An 18,264-nucleotide genomic window follows, 5' to 3' on the forward strand; every position below is an offset into this window, starting at 1 on the left:
ACCAGACTTGGCCTGTGGGCCGCGACTTACCAACCCCTGGTGTAGTGAGAAGTATGAGTTTTGAGTTGTCGCTGAGAGTCTAATCCAGCCCCAGAAGGTAGTACTCCTCGCTTGATGGCCTTTATATGAACACAAGTCTCCTGCTGATGGTTAATGAGGACGTAAGGCCAGGCTGGTCTTCAGTCTTCTCCTGAGGATGTGATCACACCTGCAGAGATTTATGTAGACTCCCGAGAGAATGCCTCATTTCCCCTCTTCACTCTACCTCAGGAACTGTGCATCAAACACAAGGAAATAGAGAGTGAAAGAATTCTTGACCACTTAAATGAAGTCATGGTTAAGGTGAGGGGTTAGCAGTCAGCACCTGGATGATTTTCTGGGCAATTCTCACCAGTTGTGAATTTCTACCAGTGGCTGCCAACCTCCTTTCCCACGTGTGATACTGTGTAGGTCTTTCTTGCTCAGATGCTTTCTCTCTTTCTCAGTCATGCTCACTCACATTGCCTCCCTCCTTTCCTTTGTCTTGCCCCAGCACATAATGCCACTACCAACACACACACACACACACACACACACACACACACACACACACACACACACACACACACACACACACCCCCATACTCTGGCACACGAGAGGAGAGAGATGATGACATGGATTCAGCTTTGGAAAGTTTGCCGCCATCAAGCCCGAGTCCCTAGTGGGTGGTACTTGGTGCTGTCTCAGTGCATCGCACAAGTGGTCAGGTCACCAGAGCAGTAAGATATTCATTTAAATATATCCTCACCAATGACCGACGATGCGCTTGCACCCTATTATGCACTTTCTAGAGACAAACTCATGGTGAGCATAGTCAAATGCTGGACCTCAGATGGGAACTGAGGACAGGGTGAGCCCTGGTTAGTGTCTCCAGCCTCCTGCTGTTCCTGCCCTTTAATCTGACCTGTAAGTTGGTTATTCTAAAAAGTCAGTTATAGGGAGACTCATTTAAAAAGATAGAAACACTTCTTAAAGATAATTTTAACCTAGACTATATAACTGAACATTTATTTGCCAATATTTTGGAGTCAGGCCAAAGGCTTTTTTTTTTTTAATATTTCTTTATTTCTTTATTTATTTTTGGCTGCGCTGGGTCTTAGTCGTGGCACATGGGATCTTTGTCACGGCATGCGTGAGGGATCTAGTTCCCTGACCAGGGGTTGAACCTGGGCCCCTTGCTTTGTGAGTGTGGGGTCTTACCCACTGGACCCCCAGGGAAGTCCCCAAAGGCTTTTGTGAGTATCGTGCATCTACTGGTCAGGGTGCCCATTTTCTTTCTTGCATAAGCGACACCTGTAATATACCTACAGTATCCGACTGTGTTTTATTTGAATCAGAGTGAGAACTTAAAGATACGTGAGAAGAAAGCAGAGAGCGATTCTGAAAGTGTATGGTTTTCCCTTTTCCCTTGCTGTCATCTCACCTGTATCCGACTCCACAACAAACCCTTCAGCAACGTTCCTTATCAAGTACTTCCGGGGGATTCAGCTGAGTTTTTGCGTAAGCAACGCCTCTTTTTGCACTCATGTTTCATCATTTCAAGCACCATGCAATTAAGTTAGGTAGTTACAGTAACAAGCATACAACTCAAGTGTTGAGGACAAAAATGTATCATCTTTCTAGAAATTAACTTGGGAGCCACATGGGTTTGGTATGGCATGGGCTTTAGTCATTATCTTTTACCCAGAAGAATGTCAGTTCATCTGACCAGATGGTTAAAAGCAAATCAATTTAGAAAGCTTCTGTCGTATTAGAAAAGAGGTCAAGACCTGAACTTCTACCCTCAATTCCCAGTAAAATAATCACCGTTTATTGTTAACAAGTGCTGGGCATTGCACGTTAGTTCATTTATTCCTTTGACAGGACTGGCACTGATTAGGAAACCAAGGCTCAGAAGGGTGAAGTTCTTGTCCCAGGTTATACAGCTGGATCAAGTAGGAACTTTGAACTCAGGCTGTCTGACTCTAAAATTCACTGTGCTACCCAGCTTACAACTGGTAGTCAGAAGTCATCCAGCTAGATTTCAGTTTTCCTTATCCTGCCTTGAGGGATGTCTGGTTGTTTAAAAGTCAGTAGCAAACTGGTGGATTGTACGCCCTACAGAGGTGATACAGGACCTATTTACCTTTTACTGGCTGTAATGAGGGAGTAGTCTTATCTCACATCTTTGCCTCTCTCTGTGCTCTCATATGTCTGGGCTGTGAAAAAATGCACGACTGGATGTTACAGCTGAACTTTTGTTCTGGATTTGGATTTTTTTAAAGTTTGGCATTTGAGCAGAATCACAAGTTGTAGAAAGTGGTAATCTCTAGACGTTTGAGGTCTGATTCACCAACGCTGTTGTAATGAAAGAAAAACCTGTATTTGTTTGCTCCATTTTATCCTAACTCACTAGGATGTTTTTATAAATAATGAACCTAGATATTTAGCAAATAGCATGTATTTAGCTGTTGAAGCTTTCATGGGATCTTCTGTTCATATGTCTCAAAGTTATCCTAAAGATAGGAGTTTGCCTGAACACTGAATTCACTGGGAAGTGACTCTGGAAAGTGAACTATACTGGCATATAGAGGCAGCTTTAAAATACAGAGTATAGAAATTAAGCAGCTTGACAGTTCTTTTAGGAGGTACGCTTATGAAGTATTGAGAGCCTCAAGTGTGATGATTTCAGTTGGTCACAGAGTGTTAATGAATTTTGAATTGAGGCAGTTATGAGTAAGCCTGTTGCCTTTTTCAACACTAATCATTATTAAAATGATGATTGATCTTAGTGATTATGAAACCATTAAAAAGGCATCTGCCTATGCCTGAATTAACAGGATGGATGTAGGTTTTGTAGTTGTAGCCAAACAGGACTTTAGTGATTGTGATTTCAAGGTGCCTGTTTGTTTAGGCTCCTTCCTGTGTTTTCGGAGCCTGCAGTACTGTTTTTTGTCACAGGGTACAAACAGTGGGGTTGAGGGGTAGTGCTTGGTGCGACCCCTTGGGCCTCACTGTGGCATGTAAAGTGAAAGGAGTAGGGTGGTTTCTCAACTTTCCAGAACCCCACCCTTGACTGGGGAGACGCTTGTGGAGACCCTTCCGTGAACATTCAACAACACAGCCGCATGATGACAGCAGCCACTTTATTGAGTGCAAGCCATGTGCCAGGCATTTGCGCCATCAGTATTAATCCTTAATTCCCCCAGGGTGGTGGTGGCCCCATTGAGAGGATGAGGAAACTGCTGCCTGAGAATTTCGGTGCTTTCCCTCGGGCCACACAGCTGGTCCAGCACAACCGGGGTTTGAAACTGTTCTTCATTATCTACAGTCGTGTGCTTCCTTAAAAGAGTGTTCTTTTGGGAGATTGCTGCAGTCTTAAGAAAGCTGGGGAAAGACTTCATTGCATCCAATGAATGAAGACACAAAAACATGATTCAGAAGATCAGCCTCAGGCTCCGTAGAGCCCGCCCAGCTCAGAGGGCCTTTTACCCTAGCCAACCACCTTTCCCATAAAGCAGCTAGAGAAGAGGGACCCCATTCCTCCCTCGTGTCCCCCCCTCCTGTGTGAATTATAGACTCCTCTGCCCCGATTGCCCTGTTCCCACCTAGGAGATGTGTGTGCCTGACGGCAAGCAGCCCCGTGCCTGCCAGGGGAATACATGTGACTCTCGTCGGCCTACGAGCTCCGGTCTTGGGTGGGGACCATGGCCCAGGTCTTCACATGCCCCCATGCTCCCTACCCTGCTTCTGTGACCTGATGCCCCACTTAGGGCCCAGTGTGGGTGTCATTTCACTCCCTGTCCCGGTCTGGTTTTTATGAGCCATCCCTCATGTGGACTCAAGGTGGATCAGGGAAGGTGGGCAGGCTGTGGGGTAGATCAAGTCTGCTAGAACCTTCCCTCCTTCCTACGTCCAGCGCCCAAGTGTCCTCTGCTGCTTTTCCTGCCCCCGGTGCTCGGCGTGCCGGTGCTGCCCTTTCCCTCTCTGGGTTTCAGTTTCTCCATCTACTGGGGGACGGTGCTATTGGGGCTCTGGAGTACCTTCTGGATCTGTGGTTCAAAGCCTTCCCCACCCCATCCTCCCTTCAGTGCCCCACTGAGATGCCTGTATCTTCTTCCTTCTCATAAAAACTCCCTCTTCGTCTCAGCCACTCTCCTTTCCTTCCTCTCCAGGTGACCCTAGAGACAGCTGACTTCCAGGATGGCCCCGCTTCTTCTCCTAGGACAGGCAGGGAACTCACTGCCCAAGCTTGTCCTACGTCTCTGGTTCCTGATATGGAGATTCAGTTCTTCCTCCAGAAACAGACCTAGGATGTGTACCTCATCCCCATCACTTCCTGGGTTGACTCTTTTTGACTATTTCGTTTGCTTCCTGGGTGTTTGGCCCTGTACACAGTTAGGGATTCTTTAAATACCTTTTAACTTCAGGGGTTTTGCGGATGGATGTGTGTGTGTGGAAGGGGAGAGTGTGTAACCAAGCATGAGGGTAAGAGAGTGGTTATTATTCCCCACTGGTGTCCAGTGGTGGGTCCAGATTATTGGCTTCCAGAGCTCTGTTTGTCAACATTTTTTTTTGATGGTGGGGCAAAGGTAGTAGATACATTTTACATTGTAGCTCCCAAACATCTATGTATATATCATCTGAAAACATGACTTTGATGAAAATATACTTACTCTCACTAAATTCTCATATTTGCCATGCATTCTGATAGTTTCCATTCTATTTTATTTCATTTTTCAAAAATTTCTGGATGTAAACCACAAAGTGAACTTCATATTCATTCCACTTTAAACGTCTTCTCCATTATGGTGTACATTCCATGAAGACAGGCAAAAATTAATCTAATTCCTATAATTAATGCTCAATTCATATTGTCTGTGGATTCTTCTAAGCAAATCCTCTGGAGAAATATTTTTATGTTCTGAGAAACAATTTCATTCAAAAGATAAGGTGACTTGTGTCACTGGTCTGCTTTCCTTCCACATTAGCTGTTAGAAATCTCAGAGACACATTAATAAAAATGTATTCACAGTACACATCTTTGTTATGATCTTATTCCTGTTTCATTTTATTTTCTTTTCCTTGTTACTTTTAATTTCTCATCTTATGATTTGTCCTAAATATTTAAACTTCCAGCTGATTTTAAAGATGCTCAGTGAGAAAACCACAAATCAGACATACCTAAAAGTAGAGACAGAAAGTCCACCATGATCTTGCTCTCAAAGGCAAGCCTTTTCATTTTCAGGTGTCTGTGCTGCAGACTGGCTTATTAAGAGATCTCCTCAGACATCAAAGGGATCATGTTATTCCTATTATTCTTGTAGTAATCTATCATAGACATCCTTCCCCGCCCTTACATGTAGATCTCCCGCCTTCTTTTAAACAGCCACCTAGGATTCCCTTATTTACTTATTTACTTCAAATTTTTATACTCTTGCTGCCTAGAGTTCTTTTTTGGAGCGAGGCAGATACTAAATAAAAAGTTTCCTTAAAAAGAACAGTAGAGGTTAGGAACTAACCCTAGCCACTTGACCAAATGGAATCCCCTCTAGTGACTGCTTCTGGAGCCACCAGTTTTCCTGAGAATGGAATTGCTCGTAGAAAGCCTGTGTGGGTCTGAGCTTGGGGGATGGTGGCAGACACCCCTGCTGCACCCCCTCGCTGGCCACCCCAGCCCCGGCTTCTGGGAGCTGGTAAGTGACAGAAGAGGGAGAGGTTTGACTGGCAAGGCCAGATCAATGCAAGGGATGCTCCCCAGCTTGGAGTGGGTCTGCAGATGCTCAGTTCTGCTTAGTCGTGGCCTTGGGTATTGATTTCTACTTCAGGACCACAGTTAGGTGGTGCCTGGTTTTTAACCCACCCAGTGTCTTTGAAATTAACTTCATTTTACTTTCTGATACTAAAACAGTGATGAATTATAAGCATGGAGTAATTAATCTTCTGAGTAAATGTATCACATATTTTATCTCAGCTACAGACTCTACACTTTATGTATTTTTAAACACTGATTCATGACTTTATGAATTTATTCAGAAAGAAATGATCTATGTTCCTATGGTCTCATTACATTTACTGGAAAGAAGCTGACCGTGAATGAGGATTGTTCATCCCAAAGACTGGTTTTTATGGCGGAGAGACACACCTGGGGAGCTGAATGCCGCCTGCTCCCCCGACCTGCCTTTGCTGGCACGGTTGACACGCGGCCTGGGAGCTGGGCCCTGTTTCACCTCCTGCATGTCCTGTCCTATGATGGGCAGACTTCGCTGGACAGTCCAGGCGGTGTAGGAGCTGGGCTAGATGGGCGTCTGTCTGCCTCAGAGAGGAGCCGGTGCTGACCCCGGGCCGGCCCCCTCGTGGGGGGAGATGCCTGCCCTGGGGGTGTGCAGACCTGCAGGGTGGGCAGCGAGTTGGGCCCTGGACCCAGTGCCCACGTAACGAGTAGTTAGCAGGTGCTCTGGGCCAGACCCTGTGCTGTTCCTGGGGCGTGGCCAGGCCAGGGAAGCGCGTAACACAGACGCACCAGTAAAGTGAGCCAGCGTCATGGGTGTGTGCGCCACACGGACCCTGGCTCACGTGTTTTACGTGTGTTGCCTCATTCACATTCAACAACAAACCTGGCCCACTTCTGCCCTTCTTATTCTCACTTTATGAAGAAGCAGCAGCAAGGAGGGGTCAAGTCACTTGCTTGAGTCCACGAAGCCAGTAAGGGGCAGATCTGGAAGCTGACCCCAGGCTCTTTGTCCTCTGGACAAGGTCAGAGTGCATGTGAACACGTGACTGCAATGTTCTTAAATGGGGGCAGCACTGCCCACCAGGTACCAACACTATTACAGTCGGCAGCTCCGCCCCCAAGGTGCGTCCTCAGGCTGCTCCGTCCAAGTTGTCTGGATGACCCGAGGCTGAGGTCCTGGTGGAGCTCCATGAAAGCCCAGGTGAGACTTGGCAGCCGTGGGACCGGCAAGGAGGTATGCTTCCCCACCAGGTGGGTGCAGTAGGGTCTCTTCAAACCAGAGGGCACGGTTACTGCTGTTCGTTGTTCCTGTTGACTGTGACCCTCATACATGAATGGAAATAGTAATCCCGTCTTTGCCTGTCTTACTCCGTAGCTTGGAGAATCAGCTGAGATGAGGGATAGGAACATGTTTCTTTTCTTAAATACTCTGTGCAGGTGTGCACATGGTGTGTTTATAGGGGTACAAGTGAGCGTCGGGGGCGTGAAATGAGATTACATTTAGAATTCAGATGTCAGGAAATTTAACCATAGACAGATGTGAAAGGCTCTGTTAATGGAGAAAAGGAATGACTGCTTTCTTGTCAAAATGAAGATGTTTGGCTTTAAACTTACTCAGTTCCTGCCATTTTGAAATGTTTGCTCATTTCTTTTCAGCCAAGGAAGTGGACATGTGGGAGCATTTGGTTCGTGTCAGGCAAATGAAGCAATACTAAGAAAAGACTTCTTTTATAAAATGATGGGGTTTGGCAGTTTTCACATGATCTGGGCCCATTAGATCCCAGGGAGGCAGCAAGCTACTTTGATCAGCCCCACGTAGGGCACATAATCTCACTACCGTTTACCTTGACCTGAGCTGTCAGAAGAGGATGTAAAGGCCTGACACAGTTAAGAAAGAAAGCCTAGCTCTGTAATTCCACCTAGGAGAGGCGAATGGATCTGGGCCTGGGTGTCAGAACTGCTGGTGGGGCTCCCTGACAGTGAGACAAGGTCTCGGCCCAGGTGCTCAGAAATGCAGCATTGGGCTCTGCTTTTTTTCTCCTTTTTTTGTGGATGATGCCATCTTGGTATTTATTGAGGCTAAGTGCTCATTTCCCTGCTCTGTACGGTGAGAGGGTCTGCAGAGGTAGATGCAATGGATCTTGCCCTCAAGGTAGTGACAATCTACAAATAATACAAGACGAAACCTCGTAGGTTCACCTGCCCAGCTTAGACCAAGAGCTCTGGAAAGCAGGGCAGTGCCTTGCCTCTCTCTGCTTTCTTTCATGGCCTCATACGTAGTTGGTGCTCAAGCATTTGTTGTTATGATTTACTTTCATGATTAACTGCAGGTGGTGCAACTTTTAACTCCGGCTGGCAAATAGTTTTGACTCACATGCCCACTCCAGTCTGGGGGTGATGCCTGATTGGGCACTGTGTGAAGCTGCGTTAGGGTGCAGTGGGAGGGGTGCTGGCTGGAGACCGGCGAGGGGTGTCTGCTGCAGGGGTGCCTGGGGAGCAGAGGCAGTGGGCACACAGTGGTCATTTGCCTTCCCCGATAAGTACATCATGCCTTTGAAAGAGGGGGCAGAAGAGCGCTCAGAGGAAATGAAATGCCCCAGTCTTCTCTGAAAGGGTGGAGCAGGATTTAGATCAATAGAAAAAAAAAAATGCTTTCAGTGATGGAGAAGAGCAGTGACAGAGACCAGAGGGTCCAATGAGCGTGACATATATGCAGGGTGTTATGGGAGCTGACAGACTGGAGCATAGGGAGTCGTGGAGGAGGAAGGGGAGTTGGGTGGAACAGAGGCCCTGTGCCCGGCGGGGTAACTTATCAGTTGTTTGTTGGTACGTAGGGCACAGACAGATTGTGTAGAGGTCCTTGGGGATGCCAGATGGAGGAACTGAGACGTGATACTGTCCTCTGCTTTTCAAGAAGCTTTCCCAAATGCTCCACACACGATTAGTTGCTCCATTCCACATCTCCCCACAGGAGATTCCCAGTACTCTGCTTTAGCTTTGATTGTCATCTGCTATGTCTAGAAATGTTTATGTATATATCTGCTGTCTTCCACCAGGACATGGACACTGTCTTAGCCATCTTTTATCTCCAGTGCTCAGGACCGCACCTGGTATGGAGTAGATACCCAGTGAATACGGTTGAATTAAATTGAAATAGGGTGCCTGAGGTCCAAGCAAGGTGGGGTGGAGGTGGGCAGTGCCCTCGTGGTGAAGCTGGGTGAGGAAGTGTATGGTTGCCAACCATAGAATGTACCCACTACCATGGGGTCCCAGAATGAGTGGGATGGGAAGCAAGCCAAGTCTGAGGCATCAAGTTTTCAGGAGTGTGTAGAGTCCCAGAAACCAGTTGGAATTGAAGACAGCAACAGAGAATGGATGAGATGGAAGGGGGAAATCTGGAAAACTGAGCCTAGATGAATTCCCAGAGGCAGTGACTTGCACGGCTTATGGGTCCTGTGCACAGAGAACCATCCCTAAGCCTGTGGGTCAAAGGGAATCATCCAAGGAGTTGAATCTCTTGAGAAGTGAGGAGCTGCTGAAGATTCTCTTTAGATGCTTTAACTTTCAGAGAAGCAGAGTGATCCTGTAGGCCCCCGGTATCTAGTTAGGACTTTTGTTTGCAATTGACCAAAAACCGAACCTAAACTGGCTCAGTTTATTGGCTTTTGTAACTGAAAAGCCCAAAAGTGGGGGGAGAATTTTGCCTTCAGGTTCAGCTTGATCCAGGGACTCATACAGTAGCATCAGAGTTAGGTGCTTTCCTCTGTCTGAGCTTCTCTGTCTTTCTGTTTGGCTCCCTCTCTCCTCATCTTTTGGCTTGGCTTCCCTAGGTGTTGGCTTTTCATCTTTATGTCCCCCTGGTAACTCTAGGCTTATAGCCTCTGAGAGCTAAGTCAAGCCAATGACAGAACTTCTGGCCTAGTGTCTGAGTGAAACCCAGGATTAGCTTTAACTGGACCTGGTGGGTGGGCATTGGGACACATGCCTATCCCTGAACCAGTAACCTGGGTCACATTCCGACCCTTGTGGCCCCTGGACTGAAAGTAGGAAAGGAGCAATTCTCAGAGGAAAGTCAGGGTGCTGTTACCCTGCGAGTTTTGCTGGGTGGCAAGAACCATAAAGAGCCACCCCTGCCAGCTGCTTGCTTTACCCCTGCAGCCAAGCAGCAGCTGCCTCTGTGCTGCCGATAAGTGAGGCCACATCCAGCGAGAGTGCCCTGTCAGCTTCCTCTGCCCTCTTCCCATGGACCAGATGTCTTTGAAGTTGGTCTCCATGGAGCGGTCAGCCAGGCCACCTGCTGACCACCTTCATTTGTCATCTCGGGGACATGCTGGACGGCATCCGGGACAGTGGCCCTGCTTGGCCTGGGTGGTCATGGGGTCACTGGGCTGGCGACGGTCCTATGAGGTTTCTGTCCCATCTCCTGGTCCTCCTACTGGGACTCCACTTCCAGAGCCCGGGAGTGCGGCCTTGCCCCTTCCTGTCCCGGGTGGCCTTTGATGGTGAGCTTCTGAAGGTTCACGGGGCTCTTTCCCGCTTCACTTAATCTGATTTTCACCGTCACCTGAGTGGGCAAGGGTGAGTATCCTGGTTTTATGGATGAGGAAACTGAGAAGCAGAAGGGGCAAATGACTTAGCCGAGTGCCACAAGAAATGGGCTCACTCGCATGTGCTCTACAATTTGTACTTAGAAACCAAAGGTGAAGAAGAAGGAAGGCATGCTGACTATTCCAGCCAGTCTCTTCATGTGAATGTGGCGTCAGCTACCCATTGGCGGCCCTCTAAGTACATACTTCATTAATACCTGCAGAGGAAAGCATTACCTCTGTTTACGTCCCAGCGCTCTGAGCTGAGGCCGCCTGCTGCTCCCCCTCCCGTGATCCCCGGCAGAGTTTACTGGAGGTTGAATCACACATCAGAGCCCTGTAAGAGTGGCCGCAGCTCCTGAGGGCACCTCCTGGAATGTGTGAGGCAGCAGGCGGGAGGGTCTCTCGGGCAACCTCGGGTGACCTGGTCACCTGACGAGGCAGTGGCTGCTCTTGGGTCTTGCTGCTGCTGGTTGGCTGTCCTCCCTGGGGTCCCTGGTCCCTCACACGGCTTCCCTCTGAAGCCTGAGTCTGGACATTGCTCATCAGGTCATAGAGAATTGTAATTTCACACTGGAAGACATCGTCCATTCAGGCTTCTTGTTTTACAGGTGAGAAACAGAGACCCAGCCTTAGAACCTTACCTCCTCTCACTCCCACCCCCAAGTCCATGGTGTCCCTCGGTCCCTTCATCCTCCCCCTCCCCTCACACCTGTGCTCCTGCAGCCCTGGACCTCTCATCACCCTTGACTGATTTGCCCTTGTGGGTGCTCCTCCCTCTGACTAGAGGTGGGGAGGCTGTGGGTGCAGAGCAGGAGCTGTGAGGCTCTTCCCAGGTGTTTAGTCGTGGGCGTTTTCCTGGGGCGGGGCCTGCAGTATTGTTATGGGTGGGATGTCTGTGTCCCACCCCCCCACCCCACCCCCCGCCCGTGTTCATGTGTTTAAAGCTCAACCCCAGTGGGATGTTGTATGGGGGTGGGGCCTTTGGGAAGTGATTTGGGTTAGATTAGGTCTTGAGGGTGGGGCCCTCATGTTGGGATTAGTGCCCTGAGAAGAAGAGGAAGAGAGATCTCTCTCTCAATGTGTATATTTCCACCAAGGAGAGGCCAGATGAGGACATCATGGGAAGTCAGCCATCTGCAAGCCAGGGAAGAGGCTGTCACCAGACATCAGATCAACTGGCACCTTGATCTTCCCAGCCTTCAGACTGTGAGAAATAAGCCTCTGTTTGTTTCAGCCACCCAGTCTATGGTATTTTGTTATGGCAGCCTGAGCTGACTAAAACAATTATGGAACGTCTTAGCAGGAAGGGCTATTGAATAATGTTTGGTCAAAACTTCTCATTTTGCTCATTTATTTCTTCATTTATAAATACCGAGTATCTATTTTTGCGACAGACTTGGGAATATAGTGATATATGAAATGGAAATGGTCTCTGATTTTATAAGAAATTATCATTTATTGGGAGAGACAAGTATCAAAGAGGTAGTTTTTTTTTAAATTAAAATTTTCCATTGTGAATAGGGCTATGCAGAAATATGGTGAGCTTTGACAGTGGGCCCAAATTTTGTCTGGGAGGTCAGCAAAGCTTTTGCTGAGAAAGTGTCATTTAAGCTGAGCCTCGAAGGACAAGTAGAACTTAGCCTGATGAAAAGGCGGGAATTGGGGTGAGGGTGGGGGTGGGGGGAGGCATTCTACAGTGAGGGAACTGGATGTGGACCTGAGTCAGTTAGGGGCTGAGCTGGGGCTAGCAGAACACAGATATAGCTCCAAGCCTTGCGTTCTCTCCACAGCCCTGTGCTGGGCTCGTGCTACTGCTGTGTCAGGGTTGTGTGCTCACCGAAGAGGGGAGTGGACACACACGGGGGTAGGCACACCAGGTGGGTGAAGCAGCGTGGGCAGAGGCATGGAGAAGGGAAAGCATGGACTTGGGAACGCAGTGGGAGGGAGCAGCTTGGCCCATGACCTGGAGTGGACACTCCTGCAGGAGAGAAGCAAGCAAGCCAGAAGGTACAGAAGGGTGGAAGGTGAGGGCGTTCACCAGGAGCTCCGGCTGGGATTGAAAGGGAGGGCCTGTGAGACGTTGGGATCAGCTATTTATTGTCTCTACACTCTGACCGTTGATTCCAGGTGTGATCTAGGAAGGGTTTTTGGTAACTTAGAAAGATTCCTACCATGCTTGTTTTGCTTTTTGGTACATATGGTAGAATCCCAAGTTCTCATGTTTTTATAGTCCCCTTTCAGTCTGGCTTTGTTGCGTAATTCCTTCTCTTTTTTTCTTCTCTACCTCCTATTAGCACCTGTGAGTACTTTATGTGTGCCCTGTATGGTGCTGGATGCTGGGGTTACAAAGACAGTAAGAGATGATCTCTGCCAGTAGGGAGCCTGGGACTGCAGGACACAGAAGGGATATGTGTGTGGAGGGGAGAGTCTGTACCTTCTACTGCCAGGGTGTACGCCAGGAGACCACTGCAAAGACTTGGGCCCTGTGGGTGGATGAGCAAAGCCGAGAGGTGAACCTTACGTGGCTCATCAAGCCTTTGTTGATCTTTTGACAGCAGGCCGGGAGCTCTGTGAAGGTAAGGGTCAGGCTTTCTGAGGACGACCCAGGTGCTCAGGGATAGATGGGTGGATGATGGATGGGTGGATGATGGATGGGTGGATGAATGGATGAACGGATGGATAGATTGATGGTGGATGCATGGATGGATAGATTGATGGTGGATGGATGGATGTTAGTACCACAGCACAGTAAAGGGATGCTTAAAAATAGGACAGCTGACAACCAAGTACAGTTAAAGATCCTGGCATCTCCTATTCCCTGCCAGTTGACAGTTTCTGTTTCTCAAGGCTCTGTGAGGGGTTAACTGGTTTAGAGACTTGGTTTAGAGCCTCTCCTGTTTGGTGAAACTTCACTGTTTAAAGAAGATAAATCAGGTTGCAGAATTTGATTTTAAGCCTTTATTTCTCTAGTGACTTGAGTCTCACGGGGGACTTTTCATCCACATAATAGGGTGGTCTCTGGTGAAGAATTGGTGCTTTCTTAAAAGATGGTTTGCTGGCCCTGCCCACCCAGGATCCCTTGTTAGTGAGGCGGACCCCTGCTGGTGGCTGGTTGAGTGTGCCTGGCAAATGCAGGGAGACTGGGGTGCAGGAATCATGTACTCTTTTTGTTTAGCCTTGGGTAGGGTTTTTAAGGTGCAGTCCCTGCCCAGGGGCCACCTCATTTCATGTTCAGTTCTTGAGGGCTGTTGCTCGCCTCTTTTCAGCCATCCCATTCCTTCATCCTCTCTGTGGTTTCTTCCATCCCAGCTGCTGACTCCGTATCTTTTCTGTGCGACGTCTCACGGTCCTTCAGCCAGTTGCACGTTCCCACCCCACCCGGCGAGGAACCTGACTTTTTTGGCGGCTTCCTTTCAGATCACTAACCCAACATTCTTTTCTCAAATGAACGATCCTCTTGTGAAGTAATTACCTCCCCTTCCCATGATTGTTGTTTTGCAAGATTTTTTTTTAACACTACATTTGCTTAAATGTGGAGGTGTATTAGTTTTACTGGAGTCCTTTTAAATGGCAGGATTGGGGACCAGGATGACACTGGCTTCTGAGCAGACTGGTCTGTCGTGCTCTCCAGGCTGTGATTGTTCAGCTGGCACCATGGTAGAGTCTCTGTAAGAAAGAATCATGTTATAGCAAGGTTATATTTCTTATAATCAATTCCATCAAGTAATGCACTGAGGATTTTGGAAAGAGAAACCAAAGTCTTCAAAAAGGAGAGAGAGGAGGACGAGAGAAGGGGATAAAAGAACCCTAAACAATTCAGTTGCATGAATGGCCCTTGTATTATTGTGGCAAAATTACTTGTAAGTAAACGCTAAAGAGGAAAAACAAGCTGTGTTTGGTAGGTGTACTCTCTGTTCCCTGTCTTGTTTGTCTGCTCTGCAGTATAGCCCTGTGTTGATATGGGGATATAACTGCTATGAATATTGATGGCAGCAAAAGCCTTTTTTTTCCCGTCTGGCCCAGTAAATAAAGCAGAAAGGATAAAAAGGGAAGAGGAATTGTAAAATCCGCGTGCTGTTTCCAGCTGATCTTGTTCCCTTACAACTCTAACTCTCAAAAACATGTTGACGATCTACCTTTGGTGGTCAGGGTCTAATCTGAGTACAACAGATTGGTTTATTCAGGGATTTTTTGCTTCTTGTTAAAGCAACAGAGTGGCGTTTCCTTTTAGCTCTCTAAGTTAGCGTCACTGCCTCATTGAAGCTTTCCTGGATCTCTCCTCTGTAGCTGGTAGCAAAGTCAGTCGCTATTCCTCAGAATGTCCACAGTGGCCTGAGTGCACCTCTCGTGGGAACCCACCACCCAGGGATGTGTCAGTGAACGGGAAGACGAGCCCTTGCCCTCACAAGGCTCACAAGGACTGCAGAGAGTAAACAGAGGAGTCCTTGGAGGTCTGCGTGTGGCACGAGGGGGCGTGCACGCTGCTACTCTGGGAGATTTCAGCTGCTCACCCCAGCCTGGAGGGTGTGGCTGGCTGTGCGGAGGGAGTAGGTCGTGGTCCGAGAAGGCCTCGCAGCCTGCTGAGGGGTGCGGGGTGCATGGGATGGGATGAGCCCGGCTGGGAGCAGGACCTGCTGGCAGATCTGGAGGAAGCGTGAGTGTGGAGGTTGGGGATGAGCTAGGCTTTTAAAATTGAAAACACATTGACTCTGGCCAACTGACACCACAGAGGAATTTATTAGACCGCTGGGATGGTGTTCTGAGGACCAAGGGTGCTCTGGGGGCACGTTAGGAATGACAGGGACCTGGGGGGGAGGAACCGATGAACTGACTTTTCAGTGTGACCGGTGCCCACATGGAACAAAGCAAGTCCTTGCAGGGGAGAAGTGGTCTAACCCTTTGGCCTTATCAGAGGGCAGAACTGCTTACGAAGGTGCAGAGCTGCTCTTTGTCAGTCCCCTCTCCTGGGATGTCCTCTGTGTACCACAATTGAACCCCTACCTCTTGCACCAGACTAAACTTTTCGAAGATAGGACCACAGTGGAGACATTTTTCTTACCTTGGCTCCTGGTGTGGGACCCATCGCGCAGAAGAGGTGCTCACTAAGCATTTCCTGAGCCAAATTTATTCGCCCCCTTGCACCAGGCATCTTAATAAATGAATTCTATGACTTCCATTTTCCTGAAGCATTGGTAACTTTCCTCAGGTCTCACAGAGGAGAATTAATATTAGCAGAGGACTTTATGGCCTGTATGGAACAGTTTTAATTACTTACGAGTTTTCATTTAGTCATTATTTCAATAGCTTTTTGCCAGCAAACGCCTCTTGTAAAATTAATCGCACACATCTCAGTGGTCCATATTTCTATTGAAACCAAAGCTGTATAAAGAAAAACTTTGTAAAAGAGGAAAGAGCCAACATTTTTAGACCTGCTGATGGATGCATTTTCTACAGCTCAGGGAATCGCATGAGTTGGAACTGGAAAGGTCCTAAGAGCCCTCTAGCCTGAGGGTGGCATCTCGGAGGTCTGTGGCAGTCAGATGTGAGTCCAGGCTCCCTGGGAACGTGCGTGGTGACCCATCAGCTGTGTCGGCCGGGAGAGGCGGCACGCCCGTAAGGAGGCTGTGGGTTTCCCGTCCTGAATCCCCTCCCCTCACTGTGCAGGTGAGGAGACTTAGGTCCCAAGGATTGGAGGGACTTGCCGAGGTCACCTTGCCGCTCAGTGACAAAGATGATCCTGACTTAGAAGTCAGATGGAAACCCGAGAGGAAGAGAGGGTCTAAGCAGACACAATTTGCTTTCTTCCAAAGGACATTCTGTTCAAAGCCCTGTGGGAATCTTTGTTGCATCCTTGTGCTTTTCTGGGCCTGATTTGGCAATCTTAGGAGGAAAACATGCTGCATTTTGCAAATGTGTGCAAATAACAAACGTGCTGTTGTGTCCTAGGCAGAGTCACTGCACACACGTCAAGGCAGGTTGCAAAGTGCAGTAATATAGCCACTGATGAAAAGTGTTTTACACTTAGTTGCTTATGAGAAATTCAGTTAGAATTAAAATGCCTTCTTGCTCCAGGTACAGTGTTAAGTGTTCCATTTCTCATAATAAAACTTGGCTTGGAGAAAAATGCTTATATCTCTGAGATACTGATCTAATCCCTGTTTCTTTTCTTCTTCTTCCCCATCCCCCCCCCCTTTTTTTTATTTCTTTGTTTCTCTTCACAGGAAAAAGTAGAATATGCCTTCCTGATTATTTTTACAGTCGAAACATTTTTGAAGATTATAGCGTATGGATTATTGCTACATCCTAATGCTTATGTTAGGAATGGATGGAATTTACTGGATTTTGTTATAGTAATAGTAGGGTAAGTCCCTTTTATTTGAGGAAATTTTTTTTTTTTTTTGGAAAATGGGAGGTGGGGAGTAACAGAAAACAGTATTTTAAAGGAACAGGGTTGGTCCTTCGTGCCAGTGATTGCTGCCAGAACCTGTCAGGAGTTCTTTGAAGCCCGATGCTGCTGCTGTCGGTCTCTGGGCAGAGACCAATTTGAAATTGTCTTGTTGTTACTCCCTCTTTCAGTAACGTGTTAAGGAAGGAAGTTTAAGCTCAGCTTGTGATGTGAGAGGGTTCATCTTACAGGGCCTTGGGCCTCCACAAATAGGCCAGCCCTGCTGGTGCTTTGAGTTCAACGTGTACAGCTCTTATGCTTAACACCCCATTAAGTTAAAAAACCAAAATAAAACAGTAAAAAAGTAATAAATCCTTCATAGCAGTGAGGTACTCTGCAATTTAACATCCCTTGAGGAAAGCTATTACTTTTTTCTGCTGAGTTGGGAGAAAAGATGTGGCACGCTACTATCCCATGTCACATAACAAAACAAGCGTTTGAAAAATGTCAGATATCCGACATGAAATGAAATAAACCAGAAAATGCAAAGAAGCAAGACTTCTCCCCGAATCCTGTCACAGGAAGAAGACACCAACAGTTTCAGTTAAAGGAGAATGTTAAAATAAAAAACAGTGGCCTGTGTTATTCTGGTCCTTCAACACCTGGAAATGTTTCCAGCAAGAGAAAATGAATCACTGTCAGAGGAATGCTGGGTCTTTGGACCAAATACCCACATAGGAAAATAAGATCTATTCCTTCGCTGAGTCTTAGTTGCCTAGCTGTAAAATGGGTTGCTCCTAAAATTATATTTTCTCCTATAGAGAGAGAATGTTAAATGGCCTTTCTGTTTTCATCTCCATGACTTCATTCAAATGCCTTCTGCAGTTGAGCAAGGTGATTTTTCTTTTGGATTATTCTTTATCATGAATCCTTTAGCTTTTCATGGGAGACTAATACTGCTGGATATTGGGAGAGTGGGATAAATATTGAGCCTGTTCTTTCAAACCTAGGAAGTTAAAGCGGGATCCAGAGTGGTAGCCCAACAGGATGATTAGACTTATGGAGAAAAATGTTAACTTTTGCAAAAAACCACCCTAGTACATTGGACTCTAAGGTATTGTGGCAAAGGTAGTGCAGCATGAACTAAAATGAAGATATGTACCATGCCTTCCTGTATTTGATGAACTTTAACAAGGAGTGGCAAGCAGGAGCCTTACAGGTCTCCTGGTTCTGGAATAATCTTGCTGTGACTCTCCTGACTCTGGACTTCCTGTTCAGCTAGCGTATGGAGCTGCTTAGCTCCATTTCTTTTGTCCCTACCCTACAATCAACTTTCTGTCTGGAGGCATTTTTTGGATTATCATACAACACAAAGACAGGGAACCAAGAAGAGTGTGGTAGTCTCATTGAGTTGAAGAGACAGAGACAAGAGTTCAGGGAGGCTGAGGTGGCTGAAATTTGAGAGGCATGATATGAGAGCAGCGAGGGAGATATTGAGAGAAAGAGGTCCGTAAGTATGCCTTGGGGTCCTCTTGAG

At 47.3% G+C, this 18,264-nt stretch overlaps 1 protein-coding gene across 9 annotated transcripts in view; it reads left to right on the forward strand.

Annotated features, from left to right (window-relative positions):
* The window catches only part of CACNA1D (calcium voltage-gated channel subunit alpha1 D), a 319,798-nt gene that overhangs the window by 147,872 nt on the left and 153,662 nt on the right, over positions 1 to 18,264 (forward strand). For all 9 annotated transcript variants that reach the window (XM_082414398.1, XM_082414397.1, XM_082414400.1 and 6 more), the window contains exon 4: positions 16,564 to 16,703. In XM_082414398.1, the coding sequence (XP_082270524.1) occupies positions 16,564 to 16,703 (140 nt within the window). The remainder of the gene's footprint in view (positions 1 to 16,563; positions 16,704 to 18,264) is intronic.

Source organism: Balaenoptera physalus (genome assembly GCF_965194825.1).
Source record: "Balaenoptera physalus genome assembly, chromosome: 11".
Classification (NCBI taxonomy): Eukaryota; Metazoa; Chordata; class Mammalia; order Artiodactyla; family Balaenopteridae; genus Balaenoptera; species Balaenoptera physalus.